Genomic DNA, 25,804 nt, shown 5'->3' on the forward strand with positions numbered 1-25,804 from the left:
TCTTACCTTTGATATGCCTGAGGAGATGCTGGAGGGGTGCTGAACACATGCGAATATGGGTGATAGGGGGTCTTTTTCAAAGCCTGGATAAGATTTTGTCTATATTCTGGGTCTATACACCATAAAGACCCTTTTCCAATACTCTGCAAAGGAGGATAAAAAAATATATATCATTTTAAACGCCATAAGTGTATCTCTAAGTTTTTCAGAAAACCGAGAATATTCCTTCCTGCTTATGAAGAACAACGGATCTCATTTCTCTGCTACAAGTGCCAGTTTAGGTGCAGCTGCATTTTAGTTTTGATGTTTAGAAGGAATTGGGGCCGTCTGATACTGTATGTAAAATGTGAAAATAGCTATTACTGTGCTCTGTTCAGCAGTTTTCTGAAAATTCTCTCTCCCTCTCCGTCAATGCAGCACACATACCACATATTGAAATATCGTAATTATTCTTCACGGCCAAGTTGGAAGATAAATAAGCTTCACAGACAAGAAACTAAAACTGTTATTCTCTGCTGGGTGTTGTAAAGGAAACTTGGAGGAGGGTGGGCTTAAGCTCCCTAAGCAACTTATTTTAAAAACTAAGTGTTCCTAATACCAGAAAACATGACTGCCACAAAAAACGTAATCCCTCAACTCTACCTACTATGTCTGGTTCACACACAGCGTAATAATTAAAATAAATCTGAATATATGAAGCCTAGGTTTCTGCTTGGGAGACCTAGAATTTCAGTTTTAGCCTGAGAGCACCATAATCAGTTTAGCTTGCCTGCAACAGGTAAGGCTTAAACAAAATTTACTAATTATTTTCAAGTTCAGAGGATTCCACTTCTATTCCCTTGCAACTGGTGATTATGGGTGGCATTCAACCAACTTGTCCTTGTCAGTGCAAACAGAACTTGGGAGCAGAATTACATGTGGAAGAGGGCAGGGAGGGGGGGATTCTGTTGTGCAAGTGGAAGTTCTTGCACTAACAGGAAAAAAATGCACTCTTGGGTGGCAGAAACAACATTGATCATCAGGAACCAAGCATAGTGGGTTATATCCCTTGAAGTCCGCCTCCTGTTAGCGCAAGGACTTTTGCTCGCACAATCGGGTCTGTGCTCGTTGCCCTAATCTTCTCTGAGGGGCACGATAAAAAAAAAATACCAGGATGGACAACACATCCTATCCCCATTTATTACACTACTGGGAATGTGCCACCGTTATTAGAAGGAATTACAACTTTTCAGGGACTCAGATCAGGTCAGTCAGGAATGTTTGGGTAGGGAATGTTTCCCTTCCATCCCCAAATCCAATTAGAATCCATACAGATGACTCTATCTTACTTTGGCAAGGCAACCATCCAAGCATTCCACTACAGGTAATGGCTCAGGGCATTGCTATTAAACCTATGTTTGAAATCAGTACTTAAAGAGCACCACTTTACTACAAGAAAACTAGAGAGAAACTAGAATAACCTGAAATGATGGGCTGCGCACTCAATAGCCACGTGAACTAGCAATGAGCAAATCTTAGCCATTCTTCTTAAAATTGACAAGTAAGAGCTACTGTATAGCCATTCTTTTTTTGTGATATCATACAAGGAATATAGCTGGTGAAAATTCCAAGATGCATCCAGGGTAGAAGAGACAGATGTGATTTGGTGAGGAGGAACACCTAGAAAGCTACAGTAGCCTGGTTTCTTGTACAGCTTCATCAGCCTGTCTATTAAATATTTGGCATGGAAGTTAACACAGAAACATAGCAGGCAACTGTGGTAGGTTTTGCTATGTCAGGAGGGTTGATAAAAGGTTCCCAAAGCAGCTTACAAATAACCACAATGCATTGCATTGCAGTGCAATGCAATGCAATACAATAAAGTCAAGTCAGTCTGTGTCCCCTGGCTTACAATAAAAAGACATGGCACAAAAGGAAAATGCATTGAGAAGGAGGAAATAAGTTAACCTGGGTTCACGTTCTTAGTTACAAGTTGTTCTAATGACCAATATGGATGGGAATATTCAAGAGAGGAGGCAGTGAGGAAAGGTGAGGAAAGCGGTGGGAGGGAAGAACCCTTTGATTACATTTGTCTCCAAGGCAACAAGTAGTGCCTATGGAGTGGATTAAGAGCTCTCGGATCACTTTTGCAACACAACGTTTCAAACTCCTCAAGCACAGCGCTGCAAGCCTTGCTGCAGTCATTCATCCATTTGCTTTACTTGTCCTTCAATGATTAATGAAAGAAAACTGGTGCTGGTTGTTTTCTCGGTTACAGCTCCAAACTCACAAATAGCCACAGAAACATTTACTGGTCCACGTGTTTGAACTTACTTAGTTGCCTGCATCCATTTTTTTACTCATCTGAAGCAAGTAGTTACTTAAAGAGATGTTACAGGCAAACGGGTTTGTATAGCTCAACATTGGCCGCATCTGCACTCTACATTAAAAGCATCCTTAAGAATCCTGAGAGTGGTAGTTTATTCAGGGTGCAGTGTGTTGTTAGGAGAGACACAGGACACAATTCTCTGAGTTGTCTGAGAATCAAACAAAAGCATCAAATTGCAGAAAGACAGGTTAAGGCTTGAAATACGTTCCACTGACATTAATGGAATTTACCACCAAGTAAAACATTTTTTTTTATGGGACGCGGGTGGCGCTGTGGGTTAAATCACAGAGCCTAGGGCTTGCCCCAGTCAGTCCCAGCTCCTGCCCACCTAGCAGTTCGAACGCATGCAGGGCAAGTAGATAAATAGGTACTGCTCCAGCGGGAAGGTAAACGTTATTTCTATGTGCTGCTCTGGTTTCGCCAGAAGCGGCTTTGTCATGCTGGCCACATGACCCGGAAGCTGTACGCTGGCTCCCTCGGCCAGTAAAGCAAGATGAGCGCCGTAACCCCAGAGTCATCCACGACTGGACCTAATGGTCAGGGGCCCCTTTATCTTTACCTTAAAACATATTTACAATCAGGCAGTATCTTTTAGGATGTGCATCCTAACAATGGGTTCTACTTCAGATGGCAATAGCAAAAAATATTTGATGGGATCCTCAGTGCCCCCCCCCGCCCCTCCCAAAAAAGATGCCCAAACAGACAAAAGTGATCTGCCCCATGGAATATGATGTTTAAGCACAAAGTTGCATATCATTTCCTCTGGCTCTGCCAAATCCTCTTGGTATCACAGCTCCACATTATGTCTTTGCTATTTGAAATTTAGAGCTGGCAACCTCAACAAACTTGGCACTTTAGCTACGTTTCTCTCGCCAGTTTGCATATGCTCAGAGAAATAATATTACAAATGTGAAATGCCCAGATGGTGAATTTAAGACAGGGGGAAAAAATATTTTGCTAGAATAATATATCACCCCCTCCTCATCCCCCACCCCAGTCTCTCAAACCTTTAAAAAGTTGTAGCTGAATCCCAAGGCCCTAAAAGCTGCTTCACATACCATCTATATCTAGGTACTCTCTCTCTCTCTCTCTCTCTCTCTCTCTCTCTCTCCCTCCCTCTCTCTCTCTCTCTCTCTCTATATATATATAGGTACAAGTTACAAACCTGTGTTGTGTATGCTGCAGAACAACATCAGGAAGCTTTACAGCTCATTGTGGCTCCCAGCAGTATGTTTCAACAATGCAGGGGAGGTGCGCTTAAAAATAAGTGAGCTTCAAAACATCCCAGTTTTATCAAGCACATAATGCCAGTTGCTCACAGCTTTTTTTTCTGAGAGTGGGGTCCACCTTTAACCCCAACTTCCTACAATCATGGAATTTACTGTCTATTTTTTTAACCATTTTAAATATTTTTGTCTCGCTACCTTGTTACAATCATTGTTCAAAGTGGCCACTAAGATCAAATGATGTTAAATACACTAATGAGATGGGGGCGTGCGTTGGGGTTTGGGCAGGGGAAGCCAGCTTTTGGAAAGAAATCAAGAGCAGCAAAGCCCCACCTGCAGAAAAGCAGGCCTTACGAGAGCATCCTCCATCAGACCCCACGGCCTGGGTCGTATGACACAGGAAGACAAACTACTGGTCCCTTTTAATCCTGAGCCATGCTGAGCTAAACCAAGGTTTGGGCTTAGCATGTTATTCGAACCCAGACTTGTGGCTAAGCTCTCCGCCCTAACTACGAGGGGGTCACAGTTAGTCATAGTTTAGCTTACCATGTCATGCGAACCAGCCCACTGTAGAACAATGATATCCTTCTACTTCTCTCAACACTACCATTTTTCTGCATTACCTTCCCCACCTTTCCTTTGTCCTCCCTAAAGGAGGGGGGAGAAAATGATTGGATTCCAGGTGCAATTTAATTTAGGTTGGTCCATGTCCCAATCCGGCACACCCAACGCAGCAGATGAAGAACTGAAAGCAAACCTAAAGTCTAACAGCCACAAACTCATTCAGTGCTCCTTCTCCGAAACCTATACAATTAAGTTGAAGCAATAAAGGCATGTCATATTGGTGTGACTGTGGACAACCGCACACAGGGATTAATTTGTGCCAGATTTTCACCTACTCCAGAATCTGGTTTTTACTACTACATCTAGTAGTAAAGGTAAAGGGACCCCTGACCATTAGGTCCAGTCATGACAGACTCTGGGGTTGCGCGCTCATCTCGCATTATTGGCCGAGGGAGCCGGCGTATAGCTTCCAGGTCATGTGGCCAGCATGACAAAGCCACTTCTGGCGAACCAGAGCAGCACACGGAAACGCCGTTTACCTTCCCGCTGTAGCGGTTCCTATTTATCTACTTGCATTTTGACGAGCTTAGTAGTAGCTGATAAGTCAATTTCCTCTACCAAACTTTACCTGCTTCCAAAATATTTTTTAATCAAATGCTTAACTCACTTCTCTGTCTCTGTCTCTCTCTCTCTCACACACACACACACAGTATTTTAACCTCAAGTGATACTAAGCATGCACATCTCTTTCAATCAAATTTAAAGAGTGTGTGCACATTAGGGTCAATGGTATAACTTCCCTATACAAATTTAACTATATTTGAAAGGCCACAAACAAATTTTGTATCAGCCTTCCTCCATTCTGTGTGCTCTAGATGTTTTGGGCTATGATTCCCATCATCTATGGTCACTGACTTTGCTGGCTAGAACTGATGGAAGTTGCAGGCTAGTAGCAGCTGGAGGGCACGAGGTCTACCTGCTCCATCCTAAGCAAACTCTATGCTGATATAAAGCTCAACCCTACTTACAGAACTGTGTTTTATATTGGCTCCTAAGGCATTAAAAAACAACAACCCCAAACTAGCTGATATTCTAACTTCTTAATTCAATGCATGCGCAATCCGCTATCTCCAGCACTCCATGTCATAATGCCCTACAAGGAGGCATGAACTTCTGATTATCCACATGTTGTAGATATTGTCTCACAAGCCATTCAGCTAAGTGAAGCCCTACTGTGCCTTCTGGCTGACATTTTGGAAACAGAGCATCCAAAATTTTCATGGGTGTCTGCAGAACCAAAACACACATTTAATCATCAAAACAGAGCAGCCAGATGGATTCAGAGACGCTCACCACTTTGGTCCCCCCCATTGACTTCAGGCATTCAGCTGTGAAAATTTTGGCCATGCATCTGGTGATGGGAGCACATTAGAGGGTTGCTATGAGAACATGAATCCACCGGCAGAGCTTATTCACCATTCTGAGATTTTAAGGGAAGAGCAGTTTGTGCCCCCTAATCGTATTGACTGCACCACAGCTGCCATAAAAGCTAACCTTACTGGCACACCAAATCCAAAAAGGAGAGTGGGGGGAGTACAACCGAGAGCCATTAATAGGCCAAAAGTCAGCGGAGGATTACGCCACTCTGCATTATTGCAGTCTTCCTTCATCTCAATTATGGAAAGACTTTGCCACTGAAGCAGAGTTTTCCCAATTTGTGAAGGCTTTTCCAATAATAATTTCAGGAGAAATGCAACAACAGGGCTGTTTAGCTGCTCCTCCTAAAATAATAATAGCAATATCCATTTTGTATCGACTTTTTGGGCAATTCAGCATGTAGGAAATTGTGGCTCTTGAATGCTTAAAGAAATGATGCCTTGAGCTTTTCAGCGCACCTGAGGCATGCAATAATCTCTCAGAAATGCACTTTGGGGAAGAAATGCTGGCTTAAATAATGCATCTGCTTTTCACTAAAGGAAAGGATGCGAAAACAATGTTTAAAAAATAAAAAAATAAGAATTACCAGAGTGGATTTGGGCTCCCTTCACTAGCATGTGCTGCAACTCATGGAAACACCAGCACTTGGGGGGTGGGGGTGGCAGCATTTCCATAGGTCAGTAATTCAACAAATCAAGCCCACTGTGACCATTCATGTCTGGTTGTATCAGCAAAACCGTGGCCCAGGGTTGCCAAGGGCAGAGAAGCTTTGCCACATACAAAAGGGAACTTGTGCAGTGATGAACGCTCCTCTTAAAAGCCAACGCTGTCCTACTGATTCTCAAAGAGGCGGGGGGGGGAGCAAAACATGCTTTCCTTCCAGCAATCTCTTCCGCACTTGAGTTCTATCAGTAGAGCAAGAAAGATATATTTCATTCTGTGATGCCTTAAAAGCTTGGGCGGGTGGGAGAAGTGGGGGGGACCAGCATATTGCAAACTGAATAGTACAATAATTTGGTACTGGACACTATAGTATGTAGGGTATATTTATAAATTCACAACCTGATTTCCAACCATTTGTGAACCAATATCCAGTTTTTGCCAGTCAGCACGAAAGAGTTGCAGTTATCCTTTCTTTAGTGAAATTTTGAATTTCGAATATTCAAGTTGCCATCGTTTAGAATTTCTAAAATGTGAAGTTTTGACCAACTTCTGCTTCTATAAAAAGTAAACTGGGAAATCTACATTGGCAACCTGTTAAGACAACAGAATTTGATACTATTATGCTGAAGGCATTGATCTGCAGTCTACAAACTACAGTCAGACCTTGGTTTTCGAACAGTTTAGTTCTCAAATGTTTTGGCTCCTGAACACCGCAAACCCGGAAGTGACTGTTCCGGTTTGCGAACTATTTTTCGAAGCCGAATGTGTGATGAGGCTTCTGATTGGCTGCAGGAGCTTCCTGCAGTCAATCAGAAGTCACACTTTGGTTTTGGAAGTCGAACGGACTTCCAGAACGGATTCCGTTCTACTTCCAAGGTACGACTGTACTTGCTTTCAAAGTAGTTCTTCTTCCTCTATTTGGACAACACTGCTCAAAGACTGCATTCTCTCTCAAGCTACAGTCTGGAGGGTGTTTAATTAGAAGTAAGGCACACAAAAATAAATTGGACCTATTTCCCAAGCAATTGTTGAGGCCCACATATCATATCAATGCTGAGGCTGCTCAAAGCAACTACGGTATTTATATCTTTTATTAAAAATAGATATTCATTTGAATTCAGCAAAATACGTCTGTGATTTTTCTAAAACGCAACAAATAAAATCGCAGAAGAATTCCTAAAGAAAAACAAATGAATTGCCAACCATTACCGCCAGTTACATGCCATTTCAATCTCCTGTAATGGCACATACAAATTACAAAGTGCTCACGCAGTCAATAGATTTTCTACACTCCTTTCAAGCATTCTTAATAGGAGTGGGACTGTCTGTAAGCTCCGTCACACGGTTATTAACACAACCATTTTAGACAATGTAAAATAACTTTCCAATAAGTGTTTTTATGAAGAAGAAAAAACCAGGAGCCTTTTTATCCATATCAGCAGTAGTAACACACTGTAACTTGCGCAGAGGAACCAAGTGTGCTTTTTAACTAAGGAGACTATGAAGAAATGGAAAGCACCACGCACACACGCACAACAAAAACAATGCTTGCCTTCTGCTCCAAATGCCACCTCCACAAACCATTTCATAAAAGCCAGTTGCAAGAGCCAATTGGTGGGAGGTGCTTCTGAATAGTTGTGCAAAATTACATCAGACACATTTTCCTTCATTCTTTGGAAGTTCAGGAAAGTTCAGTGGAGTAAGAATGCTGGCAGGAGAATCTACAAATTAAGAAAATGGTACCGTATCTTCTGCAAGAGGATCCCTGACCCCGTCGCTCTTCAAGACTTCAAGTGAGGGGACTCTTCCACACTTCCGCTTGCCTAATACCTAGAAAGCACGGGTCCAAGAGCTTTTCCAGTTGCCCCATGCTTCCAGGCACGGGTCTGAGCGGTTTTCTGTTTGCTCCATGGCTTTCCCCGGGGAAATCTGCTCGTTACCGCTGAATCGGGGGAAATGTCAATCTGCAGAAAACCCAATTGACACTTGCTCCAATTCAGCAAATGAATTCAGTAACGAGCAGGTTTTCCCGGGGGAAAGTAGCAGGAAAAGCAGAAGCGTGGACAAGTTCTTAGAGAATATTTAGGAGACAACATTGAGCTAAGATGATCCAATGGTCTGACTTTGCAATGACCCATGTCCCTATAGGCTTTTCTCTCTTTTTTGGAGGACTATTCAACCATTGTTGCTGCTGCTGCTGCTGCTAAACCAAATGTGTTTCTGACCCTGCCAGTAAATTTGTTAAATGAGGATCCAAGTCTCGGGGGGGGGGGTCATGTCCTTTAAATGGATGGTGGGTACACACAGCCTTACTAACATGCAGAGGTGTATAGGTTTGCAACCTGAAATACGCTGCATTTCGACCTTACAAACCCAGCTGGCTATTTCAAGGCTCTCTGCGGATAACAAATACTGATATAAGGAGAACAAATGAGAGCCTCATTTTAATTTTGCCACTTCCTATATTACTACCTATATTACAAATGTTTAAAGGGTTTTTTTAAAAAAAAAAAACAGCCAGGCCTTAAGTACATAAAGAAAGTCTACTCAGATGGGCTACCAAAACACCTTACGCATTTTCTAAGGTACACCTGGGGCAAGTTCCCATCTGCAGCATTCAGCAAGTTTTCACAACATGCAGAGGGAAAACATTAGGCAGAAACGAAGTGTCAGGTGTCCAACAAACAGGAGGCCAAGACTTTGTCAACAGAGAATTTGTCACTCTACTGAATGACAAGACAAAGCACTCATATAGTCCAGGCTACCCTCAACCTGGGGCTCTTCAGGTGTCTTGGACTGCAACGCCCATCAGCCCCAGTCAGGATGGCTAATGGTTGGAGAAGGAAGTCCAGAAAGGGGGGTGGGGTGGGAATTAGAGTCCAAAACATCTGGAGGGCACCAGGCTGGAAAAGGCTGATATAGTCCATGTGCTTGCGATGAAGTTTCCCCCCCAAGTAAATTTGATCAAGCTCCTTCATCCCTTTATGACCCGTGGTGCCTTATTAAATAGCCTCTTCCTTTAAATTCTCCCTCTTCCGACACACCCCTACATTTAATATTGTCCCATACTACACAAAATTAGGAGGGGAAGGGAGACTGAACCAAGCCAAGCCTTTTAGGCTTACTTCCCTTGATGCAGTCTATTTAGGTTTTGCAGAATTAAAGTTTTAAAAAGTGGACACTAGTACCAGGCAAGTAGAAACATTGGAAATGAGCAATATCCAGTACGAATATGACCTAGTTCACACGCTATTTTGGGCCTAGACTGGGAAGGAACACAATCCTGGACGCACTTAGATACTTCTGTTCCCCACAGACTTTGACGCATCATAAAAGCTTGTAGCTTATTTCAAAACTGAAGCCAAGTTTCATATTGTCTTACAGGCTTGGCTATCGTTTGGAAAGCCAGGGTGGGGTGGTGGTGGTCAGAATGTCTGAGGCGTGGGAAGCTCTGAGTTGAAATCTCCACTCAACCAAGGACCATGGACCAGCCACAATCTCTCATTCCCAACCTACCTTGCAGGGTTGCTGCGAAGATAAACAACCATTGGCCTATCTAGTCCAGTGTCCTCATCTCACAGTGGTCAACCATATGCCTGTGGGAAACCCTCAAAGCAGGACCTAAGCACAAAGCGCTCTCCCCTCTTGTGGATTCCAGCAACTGGCATTCAGAAGCATTACTGGAAGAGGCAGAGCATAGCCATCACAGTAGTAGTAGTAGAAGAAGAAGAGTTTGGATTTGATATCCCGCTTTATCACTACCCTAAGGAGTCTCAAAGCGGCTAACAATCTCCTTTCCCTTCCTCCCCCACAACAAACACTCTGTGAGGTGAGTGGGGCTGAGAGACTTCAAAGAAGTGTGACTAGCCCAAGGTCACCCAGCAGCTGCATGTGGAGGAGTGGAGACGCGAACCCGGTTCACCAGATTACGAGTCTACCACTCTTAACCACTACACCACACTAGTAGTCTTTTGACAGCCTTATCCTCCATGAATTTGTCCAATCCTCTTTTCAAGCTATCCATGGTGGTGATCATCACTGGCTCCCGTGGGAGCAAGTTCCGTAGGTTAATGATACGCTCTTTCTTTTATCTGTCCTGAATCCATCCCCCTTGATCATTTTGAACCCTGAACCCTGCCCTAATCTCCTTGGAGGGAAAGGCATCAGGTGTAATAAATACATTCATGCATTTAAACCACTTCAGTGTTTCTGCTACCGGGCTCTCCCTATGACAAAGCCTAAGAAATTAAGAACTCAGCTATAGCTTGAGGGAAGAGAGACATTGCTTCAGTTCCAATAGCTAGAGGCAAAATTTCTATGGCAGCCAGGAGCAAGGTTTCCAAACATGCAGGCATTATCAGGACTACTTTTGTGGGGAAATTGTACTTTTCAGCTCATAGCTTTAGACCTTTGATTGAAAACTAACTCCTGGGTCTTTGGTCCTGGGTGAACAAACCAAGCATTTTTGTGTTGTTTAGTCGTTTCCAACTCTTCGTGACCCCATGGACCAGAGCACGCCAGGCACTCCTGTCTTCCACTGCCTCCCGCAGTTTGGTCAGACTCATGTTGGTGGCTTCGAGAACACTGTCCAACCATATTGTCCTCTGTCATCCCCTTCTCCTTGTGCCCTCAATCTTTCCCAACATCAGGGTCTTTTCCAGGGAGTCTTCTCTTCTCATGAGGTGGCCAAAGTATTGGAGCCTCAGCTTCAGAATCTGTCCTTCCAGGGAGCACTCAGGGCTGATTTCCTTCAGAATGGATAGGTTCTTGCAGTCCATGGGACTCTCAAGATTCTCCTCCGGCATCAATTCTTCAGCGATCAGCCTTCTTCATGGTCCAGCTCTCAATTCCATACATCACTACTGGGAAAACCATAGCTTTAACTATACAGACCTTTGTCAGCAAGGTGATGCCTCTGCTTTTTAAGATGCTGTCTAGGTTTATCATTGCTTTTCTCCCAAGAAGCAGGCGTCTTTTAATTACGTGACTGCTGTCACCATCTGCAGTGATCATGGAACCCAAGAAAGTAAAATCTCTCACTGCCTCCATTTCTTCCCCTTCTATTTGCCAGGAGGTGATGGGACCAGTGGCCATGATCTTAGTTTTTTTGATGATGAGCTTCAGACCATATTTTGCGCTCTCCTCTTTCACCCTCATTAAAAGGTTCTTTAATGCCTCCTCACTTTCTGCCATCAAGGTTGTGTCATCAGCATATCTGAGGTTGTTGATATTTCTTCCGGCAATCTTTATTTGGAGCATTACAGAGCAGCAATACCACAACCTCTGCACTACTCTAGCATAAGGGGAGAGGGGCAGCAAGTAAATTGCTGAGAGCCAAAACCAAGACCAGGCATAGGCAAACTCGGCCCTCCAGATGTTTTGGGACTACAACTCCCACCATCCCTAGCTGACAGGACCAGTGGTCAGGGATGATGGGAGCTGTAGTCCCAAAACATCTGGAGGGCCAAGTTTGTCTGTGCCTGACCAAGACCCTCAATGGGTGCCAGCTTTCCCTATCCCAAAAGAGAGTTGAAAGAGGTGGCTTGGGCCCTGGGAGGTGATTGATTGGCTATTTCAGAGTAAAAGGCTCCCCTCCTCCCATGTGGCCCTCTAAAAACAGAATTGCCAATCAGAGCCTCTGCCCAAAACCCTGGAGAGCCACTGCCAGTCAGAGTAAAAGGTAAAGGACACATGGATGGTTAAGTCCAGTGAAAGGCGACTATGGGGTGTGGTGCTCATCTCGCTTCAGGTCGTGGGAGCTGGCGTTTGTTCACAGACAGCTTTCCAGGTCATGTGGCCAGCATGACTAAACCGCTTCTTCACAGAACACTGTGATGAGTGCCAGAGTGCACAAAAATGCCGTTTACCTTCCTGCCGCAGCAGTACCTATTTAGCTACTTGCACTGGCGTGCTTTCAAGCTGCTAGGTTGGCAGGAGCTGGGACAGAGTACGAGAACTCACCCCGTCATGGGGATTCAAACCACCGACCTTCTGATCACCAAGTGGACTCATAGACCAGGATAACTCATAGAATCATAGAGCTGAAAAGGACCCCGAGCATAATCTAGTATCCAACTCCATGCAATACAGGAATATACAGCTGGCCCTTATGGGGAATTCAGCCTGAAACCTTGGTGTTGTCAGCTCCACACTCTAATCAACTGTGCTATCTAAGCTAGATGTGTGGCCTGGCATAAGGCAGTTTCCAAAATTCCTATGAAAAGGGCAGGACTACTACAAGCACACAGTTTACCAACACAACTATGGCCCTCTTATTTATTTCATTTATACACCACCTTTATCTTCCAAGAAGCTCAAGGAAGTGTACATGGTTCTGCTCCTCTCCATTTCACCCCCACAACAACCCTGCGAGGTACATTAGGCTACATGTGACTGGCCCAAGGTCACCCAGTAGAGTGATTGAGGCTGAGTGTGGGATGCGAACTCTGCTCCCCCAAGGTGATAGTCCAACACTCTAACCATTACACCACACTGGCTCTCCTTCCCCCTCCTCTGGATACCATAACATGCCCTCCACACATTTGAACATTTTATTGTATTCGGTAAAAGTGAAGAGTACCAGCCAACATCTAAACCTACCCCTCACCACCTGAAGCCACGTGCTTTTTTATGTCCAACAACATCAAGCAGGTAAGGCAATAATGGTAGAAACAGTATGTTACAGAAGAGTGGTTTAGCCTGTATGTGTTTTAAATATCTACAGTTTGCAACACAGGCAGAGGCAAATGGCACACATATGGTAATTACGGAAACAACTGAATTCCTCTGGAACTGCAATCGCAGAAAGGCTTGCCATTTTTGTGTAACATTTATCTAACAAGAACCAGGCAGGATCAAGACCAGGCACCCCCAAACTTCGGCCCTGCAGATGTTTTGGACTACAATTCCCATCTTCCCTGGCCAGTGGTCCTGTTAGCTAGGGATCATGGGAGTTGTAGGCCAAAACATCTGGAGGGCCGCAGTTTGGGGGTGCCTGATCAAGACTATTAATGTGCAAGGTAGGAACAGGATCAAGTCTTCAGACACCCAGTACCAACCAGAGAAGGGCAACAGTTGCATGACCCTTTCCCAAATTAAACATTACAGTAAGCCCACAACTTATGCACATTTAACGAGTGAACTTTCATCTTTGCAAGCTTTTTTTTGCTGGAGGTGGGGGGGTGGGGGGGTTAAACGATTTTTAAAAGCGCAGAAAGGGGGTGGATTTACAGGGGGGAAAGACTTTGGCAATCCCACCCGTCATTGCACCCAATGTGTTTCGACTATATGCGATTTTGACTTTAGGCGCGATCCCCGGAACGTAACCCCCATGTAAGTTGTGGGCTTACTGCACTCTAATTGCTTGGGTAGCAATCAGACCTGGGGTGTATACATGTGTTTTAAAATTTAATACGAGGCAAAAAGAAATACCGGTAGCACAAGGGAAGTAGAGGTTTTGTTTTCCCCAGTCGCATTACCTACTTCCACTGCTGCACTGCAATTAACCTTGTGGGGCGGGGAGATTTCCGTCAACCCCAAGGGAACATTTTTCCTAAGGCTAAGCGGCCCACTTGGGGCACAATTTTCATTGGGATTTCAGCTGGGGAGAGAGAGACCTTGTGCTGTGGTCCCAATGAAAATTAGGAGGACTTGTTTCTGTAACACAGATGGATTCGCCAACCACACGATTAGAATTACATTTGTTTTGGCCTTGGAAAGGGTGTAGAGTGGACTGTATCCCCACCTAAACATTTCTTTATAAAATGGGAACGGACAAGTCCTTTGCGAAAGACTAGCAGAAAAGAGCACTGACTGCTTCCCCCTCAGCCAATTTCAGGAGAGACATGACCGGGGGGGGGGGGGGCGACCCTATTGCACAAGCAGAGGTCCTTGTGCAGTACTTCTGCTGGCAGGGTTTGTTGGGCGAACGCCACCCATAAACTTCTAAACAGGAAACTTGACGCATGCCACGTTAGACCACCAGATCATTCAACTCAGCAATGTCAACACTGACTGTCGGTGGTTCTCCAAGTCTCAGACAGGAGCCTTCCCCCCTCCCCTGAACTAGCATGACCTGGAGATGTCAGGAATTGAACCCAGCACCTTCTGCATGCGAATAACGGCTTACCCACCAAAGAGCAAAATGAGGACTGTGGATACCGCTCTACTGTTTATGTGAAATGGCTCTGGCAATTTTCTTTGTACCACAAGCAAACTTTCTTCCTTGCATTTTTTTGAATGGCGGCAGATCAAAACTGAGAAAACCGCGTGAGGAGCAGAAAAACAGCTCCACTTCTGTGGTGTTTAAGGAAACACAAAGATAGCTGCCTACAAGTACAAACTAGCCTTGGCATATGTACACATATATATACAAACTGATGCCCTAAACTATGAACCTAGGTGTATATTCCTATACCCTGACCCGGGTCCCATTTCTCCCTCACTAAACTTAGTTGCTGACAAGAACCATAGACAAAGTGAAGTGAGATAAAGGATCTGGATGAAGCAAAGTTAGGAAAAGTACCTTAGAAGAGGAAGCAGCTCATGCAATATAGTCATAATGGAAAAGTTAAAAGAGCAGTGTGTTTAGTTAAGGAAAAGAATATATTGCGATTCCTTTAAAAGCTGCAGAAAATAAGTGGCCATAACTTTAAAAATTGCTGGTGTCCATTTAGTGCCATCCTTCTTGGGAGAGAGAGAAAACCCTCCAGCAACAGCGACGAAATTCCAGGAATACTGAATCAATGGGCTGCCCAGAAACCATGTAGGTTGGGCAGAAATATATTCAAAATACTTGTTTTTCATTCTTCAAGGATGCCAAATCAAAACTATCAACACCCTAGTTCTAGTTACAGGTAGGTAGCCGTGTTGGTCTGAGTCGAAGCAAAATAAAAAAATTCCTTCAGTAGCACCTTAAAGACCAACTAAGTTTATATTTTAGTATGAGCTTTCGTGTGCATGCACACTTCTTCAGATACACTAGAAACAGAAGTGTCAGACCCTATATATATATATACAGAGGGTGGTGGGGGTGGGTGGGAATGGGTGATGGGCTGATGGGAGTGGTAAACCTGTAGATGGCTGTTAATGGCTGCTGATGGCTGCAATTAGTCCTGGGCTGAGGTGCTAAAGAAAGCTTGATCATGCATAATGAGATAAGAATCCGATGTCTCTATTCATCCCAGGTGCTTCCATGGTTTTAAGCTTGGTAATGATTTCCAATTCAGCAACTTCTCTTTTCCAGTCTGTTCCTGAAATTTCTCTGTAATAAAACAGCTGCTTTGAGATCTTGTATAGAATGTCCTGGGAGACTGAAGTGTTCTCCTACTGGTTTTTCAGTCTTATGGTTCCTGATGTCAGATTTATGTCCATTTATCCTTTGGCGTAGGGTTTGGCCTGTTTGTCCAATATAGAGAGCTGAAGGGCACCGTTGGCATTTGATGGCATACACAATGTTAGAAGATGAGCAATTAAATAGTCCTGAGATGGTATGTTGGATGTTGTTGGGGCCAGTAATGATGTTGTCCGGGTGTATGTGGCAGCAAAGTTGGCATCTGGGTTTATTGCAGGCTCTGGTACCAGTGTCCATGTTAAGTCTGGTGGTTGTATTATTGTGGGTGAGGAGTTGTTTAAGATTGGGTGGCTGTCTGTAGGCAATGAAAGGTCTTCCTCCCAGAGCTTGAGAAAGAGAGCTGTCATTGTCCAGGAGAGGCTGTAGATCTCTGATGATGCGTTGTACTGTTTTAACTTGGGAGCTGTATATGATGACTAGTGGTGTTCTGTTATTTTCTTTTTTGGGTCTGTCTTGCAGCAGGTTCTCCCTAGGTATCAGTCTGGCTCTGTTGATCTGTTGTTTAACTTCATCAGGTGGATATTTTAGTTCTAAAAAGGTTTGCTGTAGATCTCTTAGGTGAGATTCTCTGTCTGTAGAGTTGGAACAGATACGGTTGTAACGTAGGGCCTGGCTGTATACGATGGATTGTTTGGTATGTTTGGGATGGTAGCTAGAAGCATGTAGATATGTTTGTCGGTCAGTTGGTTTTCTGTATAAGGTGGTGTCTATACGTCCATCCTGTATTTTTATAGTAGTGTCCAAAAAATGTATTTCTTGCATGGATTGGTTCATTGTTAGGTTGATGGTGGGGTGAAAGTCATTGAATGTCTGGTGGAAGGTTTCCAGGGTCTGTTGTCCATGTGTCCAGATAATAAAAATATCGTCAATGTATCGTAGGTACAAGAGAGGTTTGAGTGGGTAGGAGTCTAGGAAACGATGTTCTAAATCTGCCATGAAGATGTTGGCATACTGTGGGGCCATGCGGGTGCCCATGGCTGTGCCGCTGATCTGGAGGAACAGGTCATCACCAAATTTGAAGTGGTTGTGGGTAAGGACAAAGTGGCAGAGTTTGGTAGCAAAGTCCGCTGTGGTTTTATCTGAAATGGTGTTCCTTATGGCTTGTAAACCATCATTGTGTGGGATGTTGGTGTATAGAGATTCCACATCCACACCCTAGTTCTGTTTTACTAGCTGACAATTTTATTTACATAAATAACTTTTTAAAGAGACCCAACAGGTAAAAAGTAAACAAGGAATCACATGTTTTTTTAAAAAGCACACAATTAGATTTACTACTCGTGTTTTGCTTTAAAAGGCAAAATTATCCAGAGACACATCAAAAAGCTTTTAAGACAAAAAAATGGGAAGAAGAGTAATGCTAAGGATACTGAAATAAGAATATCATCTACCATGCTATACCACAATAAAGGTGCCACTTAAAAGAGAAATATCCATTTTCTATTTTACAGCCTGTACATATACCAAGCAGATATACTGCTTGAACTGAAGGCTAAATTAGATGTTCTTTCAGGAAATTTTAAAAGCCATTCCTCTTTTTAAAAAGAAAAAAATGGGGTGCATATTTTCCACTCCAGGACAGGGGCTGTTTAAAGAAAATCGGGTCTTAATTGCCACAGATGAAAAGCATCTCAATCAGGTTTTTGTTTTTTTAGTTTGGGCAATATATTTTAAGAAGTCACACACCTCAATGCTTTTCTGGTTGTTGTTCTTTTAAAGTCTATTTTTAGTCCACAAGAAGCAGAGAAAGCATGTGAAACCAGCAAAAATTAGTATCAATGTGTAAAAATATCTGCCAGTGTGGAAGGCCAAGATTAGTCATATCAACAACACTGCTGAGTCCCCATCTCTCATTTTAATACAAACTGCAAGCATCATCCTAAATTTGAGGTTTGAGCATAGCTGCCAAGTTATCCCTTATTTTAAGGGATTTTCTCTTATGCTGAATAGGCTTCCTCGCGAGAAAAGGGAAAACTTGGCAGCTATGGGTTTGAGAAATGGAATTATTTCCACATAATGTTTCACTTCACGAAATATCTCTTTTTAACTGACATCTCGGTTAAGATATGCGTTCTCCTCCCTCAGTTTTGACAAGTTACAGACTGTAAGAAGGGATAAGTCTATAGTCCTGTAAATATCAATTCACTTCTGAACCTTAAATGATGCTTTAGCACAGGGGTAGGATCTCAGCCTCCGTACCAGATGGAGCTGGAAGACAGCTGCTCTGGTCACAAAATTGACCTGTGCCTCCATGGACAGTTAGGAGTCCTAAATGACTCCCAGGCTGCACCCCTGGTCCTTCAGGGGCACAGTTACCCCGTTCAGGACCAGGGAGTCCACCCCCCAAAAAACAGTATTTCTGTCTTGACAGGATTCAACCTCAATCCGTTAGCTGCCATCCATCCTCCAACTGCCTCCAGACACTCACACAGGACCTTCACTGGTTCCGATTTGAAAGAAAGGTAGAGCTGGGTATCATTGGCATACTGGTGAACACTCAGCCCAAACCCCGATGATCTCTCCCATATAGACATTGAAAGGAGAGGACGGAGCCCTGAGGCACTCCATGAGTGAGAGTCCAGGGGTCTGAACACTCATCCCACTGAACACCATTTTCTGGAAATGGAGGAAGGAGGAAGGAGCAGAACCACTGTACAGTGGTACCTCACCTCGGTTTATGAACTTAATCTGTTCCGGAAGTCCATTCTTAAACCGAAACCGTTCTTAAACCAAGGCATACTTTCCCTCATAAGACCTCCCAGTGCTGGTGCCCTTCCACTGTTTGGATTCCGTTCTTAGACCGAGGTAAAGTTCACAAACCAGGACACTACTTCCGGTTTTGTTGAGTTCATAAACAGAATCGTTCGTAAACAGGACTGTTCTTAAACCAAGGTACCACTGTATAACAGTGCCCCCAGTTCCCAACCCTTTTAGTCGGGATCCAGAAGGAAACAATGGTCAATGGTATCAAAAACTGCTGAGAGATCCTTTCACCTTTGTCCCTAGCCTGCTGGAGTTCATTGACCAGTGGGAACAAGGCTGTTTCAGTCCCATGATGAGGCTTGAATCCTGATTGGAAGGGATGCACGGACACATGTATATCTGAGGAGTTCTGAGGAGGTATGTTTTATGACAACATGTAGGCTACCATGATAATCATTTGACTGAAAGATAGGATATAAAATACAGTGGAACCTCGGGTTACGCACCGTCCTCCTTACGAACGCTTTGGGTAACGAGTTCCACTAACCCGGATGTAGGTGCTCCTGGTAGTGAACTTTGCCCCGGGATACGGACAGAAGTCGTGCGCCAGTGGAGCACCGGCAGCAGGAGGCCCCATTAGCGAAAGTGCACCACAGGTTAAGAACGGTTTCAGCTTGAGAACGGACCTCCGGAACGAATTAAGTTCGTAACCTGAGGTACCACTGTACATACTTACGGTAGGTGGGTTGCACATAGCAGCGGTATAATGCAACGCAACCCTTTCACAGAGCAAAGTAAGATGAGGGAAGGAACTTGTTTTGATTTTAATCATTTTATTTAAAAAAATAACCATCCCAGCCTGTTCTTGCAAACAACAGCGCAACACTCTCCCACTTGATTGCCCCAAAATAAGGTTATGCAACTGTCTTCCCATGTTGTGGTGATGGAACAAACAGCTTGTTCTTACATGACTACCTAATCTCTTTTTTCGATGAAAATGTATTCAAGTTTCCCACCCCCTCCCGTTATCAAGCAAGCCAACACACAGAGAGACGCATCTGAGAAACTTGATTTAGCTCTTAGTCCATTGTACACTAGCTTGGGTGTAAACCCTCCATAACTCTTTGGTACTTATTTCAAACTAAACATACTTAGGGTTGACACACACACACACACACACACACACACACACACACACACACACACACAATAATAATAGTCCTTCTCGACAGATAACCCAACTGACGTTTGCATATATGTAATAAAATTATTATTATTATTATGCACAGCTATCAAAGCAGTAAGCAACAGAACATCGCAAAAATAATTATCATAACTGTTAGGTAGATACAGTGTGGCCAAACTGCCTTCTGTTGACTAGCAGAATATAATTAACTAAGGCTACAACAGGAATAAGCACCTCTGCACCTTGCAAAATGGTGCCACTTGGGTAACAATGAACAATATGTCAGGGATTTAAACATACTGTAGCTTTTTCCACCAGGTCTGCTGCAAGGAACAGATCTCCCTAAGAACCAAACAAGGTTACAGCAATGAGTCTTGGTTTTCAATTCCTCAGAGCAGAGGATCTAATGGGGGGGGGGGATCCTTCCCAAAGAAGTGCAGCAGAGTTCTAGTTACTGCTCACCAAGGTACCCTATGCCCCCTCCCCTCAATGCACTAATATCCCATGATGGGTCCAAAGGCTAGGACTAAGGAGAAGCATGTCTCTTCCTTTTCCCCCCCAACTGAGATGGTGATGTACGAGAGCTCAGGAGAACTGCTGGAATTTACACCAGGAAAATAACAAGCCACTCGTTTCCTTTTGATGATATATGAACTAGGAAATTAAATGGAGAACCCAAGTTTTACTTTAACACTTATCACATGTTCAACTGAATAAATAATAGGGGATGGGTGGAAGTAGAGAGCAGGATTGCCCCATGTTTTCACCTTATATGCATATTAATATGAGGATGCAAAAAACTGACTGTGCACGTGAGTAGCTAGAGTCCATGCTGTGGATAAAGCCTGCAAACACAGGATTTCATGCCATCACCTACTGTAGATGCATCCATAGGGGTAGCAGGGAAAGTGGCTGTGAGCAGGCACAAAACTGCTTACCTCCTGTACATGTGAAAGGGATTTTTACAAATCCCTGCTTATAGTGGTACAATTCACCTGTCCCTGCACCATGTATGAAATAGTTACAGGTAGGTAGCCGTGTTGGTCTGACGTAGTCAAAACAAAATACAAAAATTCCTTCCAGGAGCACCCGAGACCAACTAAGTTTGTCATTGGCAGGCCCGTCTTGCCCATTGGGTCTACTGGTGTGGTGCACCAGGGCGCTGGGCGCTCAGGGGCACCCCAGCAAGTGGGGGAGCTGCGCGGCGGCCTCCCTTTTCCCTCTTGCACGCCTGCTAGCTGCGCCGCTCAGGGGAGAGCAGGGAGGTAAGCGAGGCGGAGCAGGCACTAGGACCCTGTTCCGCCCTGCAGCGCCAGGGTCATCCCTCATCCCAGCGCTGTGTTTCATTGGTAGAGACAACGCCACACAGCAGCAGCTCTACCAATGAAACGCAGTGCCAGGGTCATCCCTGCTGGCGGGAAGGCTCTGTGGCGCCCATCTGGCCTCCGCTGCCGGCGGGAAGAGCCCCGGACTGCCGGAGGGCCTTCGTAAGCCCTCTGGCAGTCCGGGGCTCTTCCCGCTGGCTCCATGGCGCCCATCTGGCCTCCGCTGCCGGCGGGAGGGCTCCAGACTGCCGGAAGGCCTTCGTAAGCCCTCCGGCAGTCCGGGGCTCTTCCCGCTGGATCTGTGGTGCCCATCTGGCCTACACTTCCGGCGGGAGGGCTCTGGACTGCAGGAGGGCCTCCCTGCTGGCTCCGTGGGGGCGGAGCCGACCTCCTTCCCACCCTTGGGATCCTGAGCAAGCCCAGGGCTTGAGTCTGCCCGTCGCCCCCCCTTCCTTGTTGTAGCCAGGGCAGAGCAGGGCACTCCCGGAGGCGAGTTCCCATCCCTGCACTCTGACTTGGAGCCGGGAGCCGCGCAGGCCAGAGGGAAAGGGGGGGGCGCCAGAGAAATTTTTGCACCACGGCGCTAGATACCCTTAAGACAGCCCTGGTCATTGGTATGAGCTTTCGTGTGCATGCACATGAAAGCTCATACCAATGACAAACTTAGTTGGTCTCTAAGGTGCTACTGGAAAGAATTTTTTATCATGTATGAAATAATTATACTTTATAAAGGCAGAAGCAACTGGTACAGCAGATTTGAATTAATATTACCAGAAACTCTCTGCCCATATCACAAAACTTCACAGCTCAGCAATCACTAGGACTAGATTTCTTTTTCCTTCTTAGGAATGTAAGCTCAGATCCTTAGGACTCTATATGGACTGCCAAATTCTTTGATCATAGTGAATGCAGATTCCTAAACACACTTACTGAAAATTGCCTCCACTACAGATTCAAAACAGTAACAGTAAAGGAGAAGGAATCTAAAGCTTAGCCTTAAAGCAACCCCACCCACCCAGCAAAATCTTGAGATAATGGTGCGCGTCACCATAGCATGCAGGTACACACAAAGGGGTGCTAATGTTTGGGTTTTCAAAACTGCATTCAAATGAAGCTCCTCTGCAAGCACCAACTATTGTAAAGAAAGGGTGATCCTAGCATTTGCCTGCATAATGGGGTACAGCTAGACTTCCCTGGGGGTGGGAAGTCAAATAACAAATGCTCAGCAGACTTTGGAATGTTCTTGTCAGGGTTTGTTGTGACTACTCTTGAGTAACGACCGTCCACATGCTTGTCTTTCAGACGTTTTTATTGGTGCACATTATTTACAGTGTAATGGATTGCTCATCTCATGTCTACCCGCTCGAGTCAGATTCCTGCACTAAACTCTTCCGCGTTTTTGACCAGCATAAAAGCCTCGGAACTGAGAAGCGCCTCCCTTTCCTTCTCTTTCCCAGTTCCGGCGTCAGAGGTACTGGTCTTCTGTCTGCCCTACTCCTGTCCACTCTTTCCGCCCCTTCTCTTCCTGCCTATGGAGCAGGGGCTCTCTGGTGCTGCCAGAGCCCTGGCACTCCTTCTCCTCTTCAGACCCCTTGGTCTCATGACTGCTTGGAGACGGGCTGCTTCTGATGAAGGGGGGGGTTCTCTGTAATCCCTCCCCCTTACAGTTCTCCTCCAGAAATTATCTATCATTTAGCAGGAGGCACTTCCCAGAAGCTTAAATACTTGATGAGATACCATGGAAGAGGAGAGGAGAGAAATAAACCAGGGCAAGCAGAATGTCATCTTCTGCAGCAGGGTTCACAGAAGCCAAGAGGAGAAGTCGTAGGAAGGACAGTTGGTAGGGAGGAGGAGGAGGGAGACAAGAAAAGGCACCAGAAAATTTATAGCTGGCAGCCTCTGCCTCATAGGCTCAGAAGGGAACTCCCATCAGTAAGGCAAAGGATGGGAACAAATGTCCTCACGGTGAACTTCGCTCCCGTTTCCTATAAACACACTCAAAGCCACATGGTCTGCAGCCAACACCTTGCTACCCAAAGGCCCCCAAAGGGCAAATACTTTAGCCAAGCTCCATGCCTCCCAAAAAAACAAAGGCTGCAACAAAAGATGTTCACGGTCCCCTTAATCAGAAACAGCACTAGTGGGCGCTTCCATAATTACAGCAGACCTGCATAACTGCATTCGAAGCGTCACAGGCCTTTCCCCTGAAAGCCGAGGATCTGCCACATCAGTAACTCTGTTGCTAGGGCAACTGCTTACTTTCCATATCAACTGCAAACTCGTTGCTACGGAGACGCATATACAAGAAAAATTCCTCTCCATAGCCAAGGACCAGATGGTAAGGGAAGCCAGGAAGAGTCATGGGCTAAAGGGATTGTACTAAATGGGACACATACTAGGGCATTCAAATCTATGCACTAGAAAACAGGATGAAATCTGAGCAATTGAATATGTAGGTCTAGCAATAAGGAGAGATATAAAAGGGGGGAGGAGAGAGGAAAAACCTCCCATGTTATGCTCTTGGTGGGACCATTAAGATTTAGTGCTTGTGTATAACTAGCTGACATGTGTTAACAAGGAGGTTTGTAATGGTACTAATGCTCCCCCCTCCCCCAGCCTTCATTCTGCACACAACATTTACTTTATTAAAAATAGATTCATTTATTATTATTAAATCACTTCATCACTTTCCATGTCTGCTTTTTTTTATAAATCTAAATAAAAGTTTAGCATGTATCTTGTTGGAGAAGAATATTGGAATAGAAGACTCTCTGCAACCATCGTAGCGAAGTCTGGAAGGTTGGAAATAAGCACCCAACGTATAAATGGATTACATGGAAAACAGATCAACACATATACACAATTACTCCACAGAAGAAAGTGTACTGATCAAACCAGGGGTGGGGGAAGAGGTGAAACACAGCACTAAAGAAAGCTGGTATTTAAGAAGTCACGCCGAGCGCAATGTTTGCCAGCTATCACCCCGTTTCACAACCAGTTGAAAGATTGTTTATATGCAATGCTGTTCTTAATACAACACATTTAGTTCCTTGAAAGCTCCTTTGAAAACAATGGGATTTATAAATATATGTAAGACAATACACATCAGAAGACTTTGCTCTTTCAGATGTCTGGACAAAAACATGGCTGTTACCAAAGGTTTTTAATTAATTGTTCTCTTGGCTTTATTATTTTATCTGAGGTTACTTCCATGACTTATTTTCTTTAATTGCAATATTTGGATGCTATTTTTGAAATTTTCATATGCTTTTATGTGCTGCATGGCCTGAAGATACTGCACATATTTGGGCTGTTGCCTTTTAGGAGATACACCCAACCCACAGAGTGCACTGACACAGAGCAAAAATATCTCAGCGGCCTCAAATGGGGCCATATTGTTTTGCTCTGTTTTCCAGTGTTTCAGAAAGCAGTGCCGCCACTGAGAAGGCCCTGTTTTATCAATCTGACCTCCCTTACAGATGCAACTCTGAACAGAATCTTGCATTCTGATAGGCTCATACAGAGAAGAGGCCTCTCTTTGGTACACAGGTCACAATTCCAGAACAGAGTCCAGTTTCAAGTAGTAGAGAGACGAACGCCCCAACTGTGAATTGGTAATTAACTACTGCACAAAACTTGCATTTGTAACAAGTTCATCTTCTGAGGTTATAGTCCTGCCCTCTTTCCCACCAACCCAGCAGGATCTGGGAGTTCAGCGACCGACCTTAATGTTCTTGACCGAGCACAAACAAAAAGCTGCTTCCCATATTCCCAGCAATTGTCTTCTCTGCCACCCATCAGGTCAGTGTTTGTTAGCATTTCAGCGCTCTTCCCCCAGCATCAAGCTAAGAGAGATCTGAAGCTGTACAAAAAGCAATTCAAAAACCACACACACTTTTTAATGCTTCATCTAAGTTTACTTTCAACTTTTTAAAAATAATGGAGGGGAGGGGGGGAATGGGAGTTAAAAGAAAGTGATAGAAGATGGGTGTCAATGCAGAAATAAAACTGAACATGCAGGTAACAAGTGGGCCCTAAAAGACATCAACAGTTTGCAGTGTTCAGGGTTCCAGCCGGTGAGTCATGACCTCTCGTGGGATTCTCAATTCCATTTCTGCCTCATTCCCCCAGTTCCCCTAGGGCAGTCAGCCAGAGGCCACGGGGCATGCTTAGTCCTTATTGGACAGTTGTGGTTCCCTATTAAAGTGGTTCTGTACACCTACAACCTTTGGGTTTCCCTCCAGCTTGCTGATACCTCCTTCTTGTGCCTAGATGGTGCTAAAAATTAGTTCACGGTTAGTACACGGGATATTGAATTGTCACTAGGCAAAGCCTGACAGCATTTCTCATCTGTTCTTGGATATATTAGAAGAGATTGTCTAGCTTCAAATCTCATTCAGCAGGCAAGTCATTAAATGGTAATCTGTGGCAATGAATTATACCAATGTAGCTACACTTACAAAATAGAAGCAGCATAAATTCAAACTGAATACTGCAGAAAGATGAACAAGTCATCTCAACTCCAAAATATAGGGGTGGAGAGGGAGACACTATTTTCTTTTGGTCTACTGGTGTCTTCGAAGTGTACAAGTGGTCTGGATTCCCTGAATCACCATGTTTTACTTATGTCGTTATAAGTTGTTAACCACATTATACTACTTTAACAGCCGTGGTTTACAGTAATTGTGAAATTTATCAGTGAAAGCAGTTGAAAACAATGAGAAACATTTTAAAATAATTAATAATCTACTCTGTTGCTCCATATTTGTTGCACACAACAAAAGAGCACACAGCCTTTGAACAACTAGATGCTTGAACAACTGACAGAATGCCGCTGGGTACTTTGCACGCCTTATCTCTCTCACGAGTGCCTGTGAAAACACATCCAACACCTGTCTACATCCACACTGTAATTATATCATTGAGGTGTGCCACCTGATCACGCAAAATACATCACGCAAAATACAGCACTTTGCTTGG

The 25,804-nt window shown here is 44.4% G+C and overlaps 2 protein-coding genes across 11 annotated transcripts in view; one reads left to right on the plus strand and one right to left on the minus strand.

Moving 5' to 3' along the window:
• The window catches only part of FOXN3 (forkhead box N3), a 164,660-nt gene that overhangs the window by 103,613 nt on the left and 35,243 nt on the right, over window positions 1-25,804 (minus strand). For all 5 annotated transcript variants that reach the window (XM_035107446.3, XM_035107455.3, XM_035107437.3 and 2 more), the window contains exon 3: window positions 7-143. In XM_035107446.3, coding sequence (XP_034963337.1) covers window positions 7-143 — 137 coding nt within the window. The remainder of the gene's footprint in view (window positions 1-6; window positions 144-25,804) is intronic.
• LOC118081181 (lysosomal enzyme trafficking factor-like) overlaps window positions 1-25,804 on the plus strand; it is a 30,579-nt gene that overhangs the window by 1,049 nt on the left and 3,726 nt on the right. For 2 of the 6 annotated variants that reach the window (XM_060272420.2, XM_088655197.1), the window contains exon 2: window positions 18,617-18,730. The exons of 2 other annotated variants lie outside the window; for them this stretch is intronic. The gene's annotated coding sequence lies outside the window, so the exon portion shown is untranslated. Of the gene's footprint in view, window positions 1-18,616; window positions 18,731-24,522; window positions 24,626-25,804 lie in introns of all 6 variants that reach the window. 2 more of the 6 variants (XM_088655183.1, XM_088655190.1) reach the window with 2 other exon arrangements.

This window comes from Zootoca vivipara, chromosome 1 (assembly GCF_965207765.1).
Source record: "Zootoca vivipara chromosome 1, rZooViv2.hap1.1, whole genome shotgun sequence".
Lineage (NCBI taxonomy): Eukaryota > Metazoa > Chordata > Lepidosauria > Squamata > Lacertidae > Zootoca > Zootoca vivipara.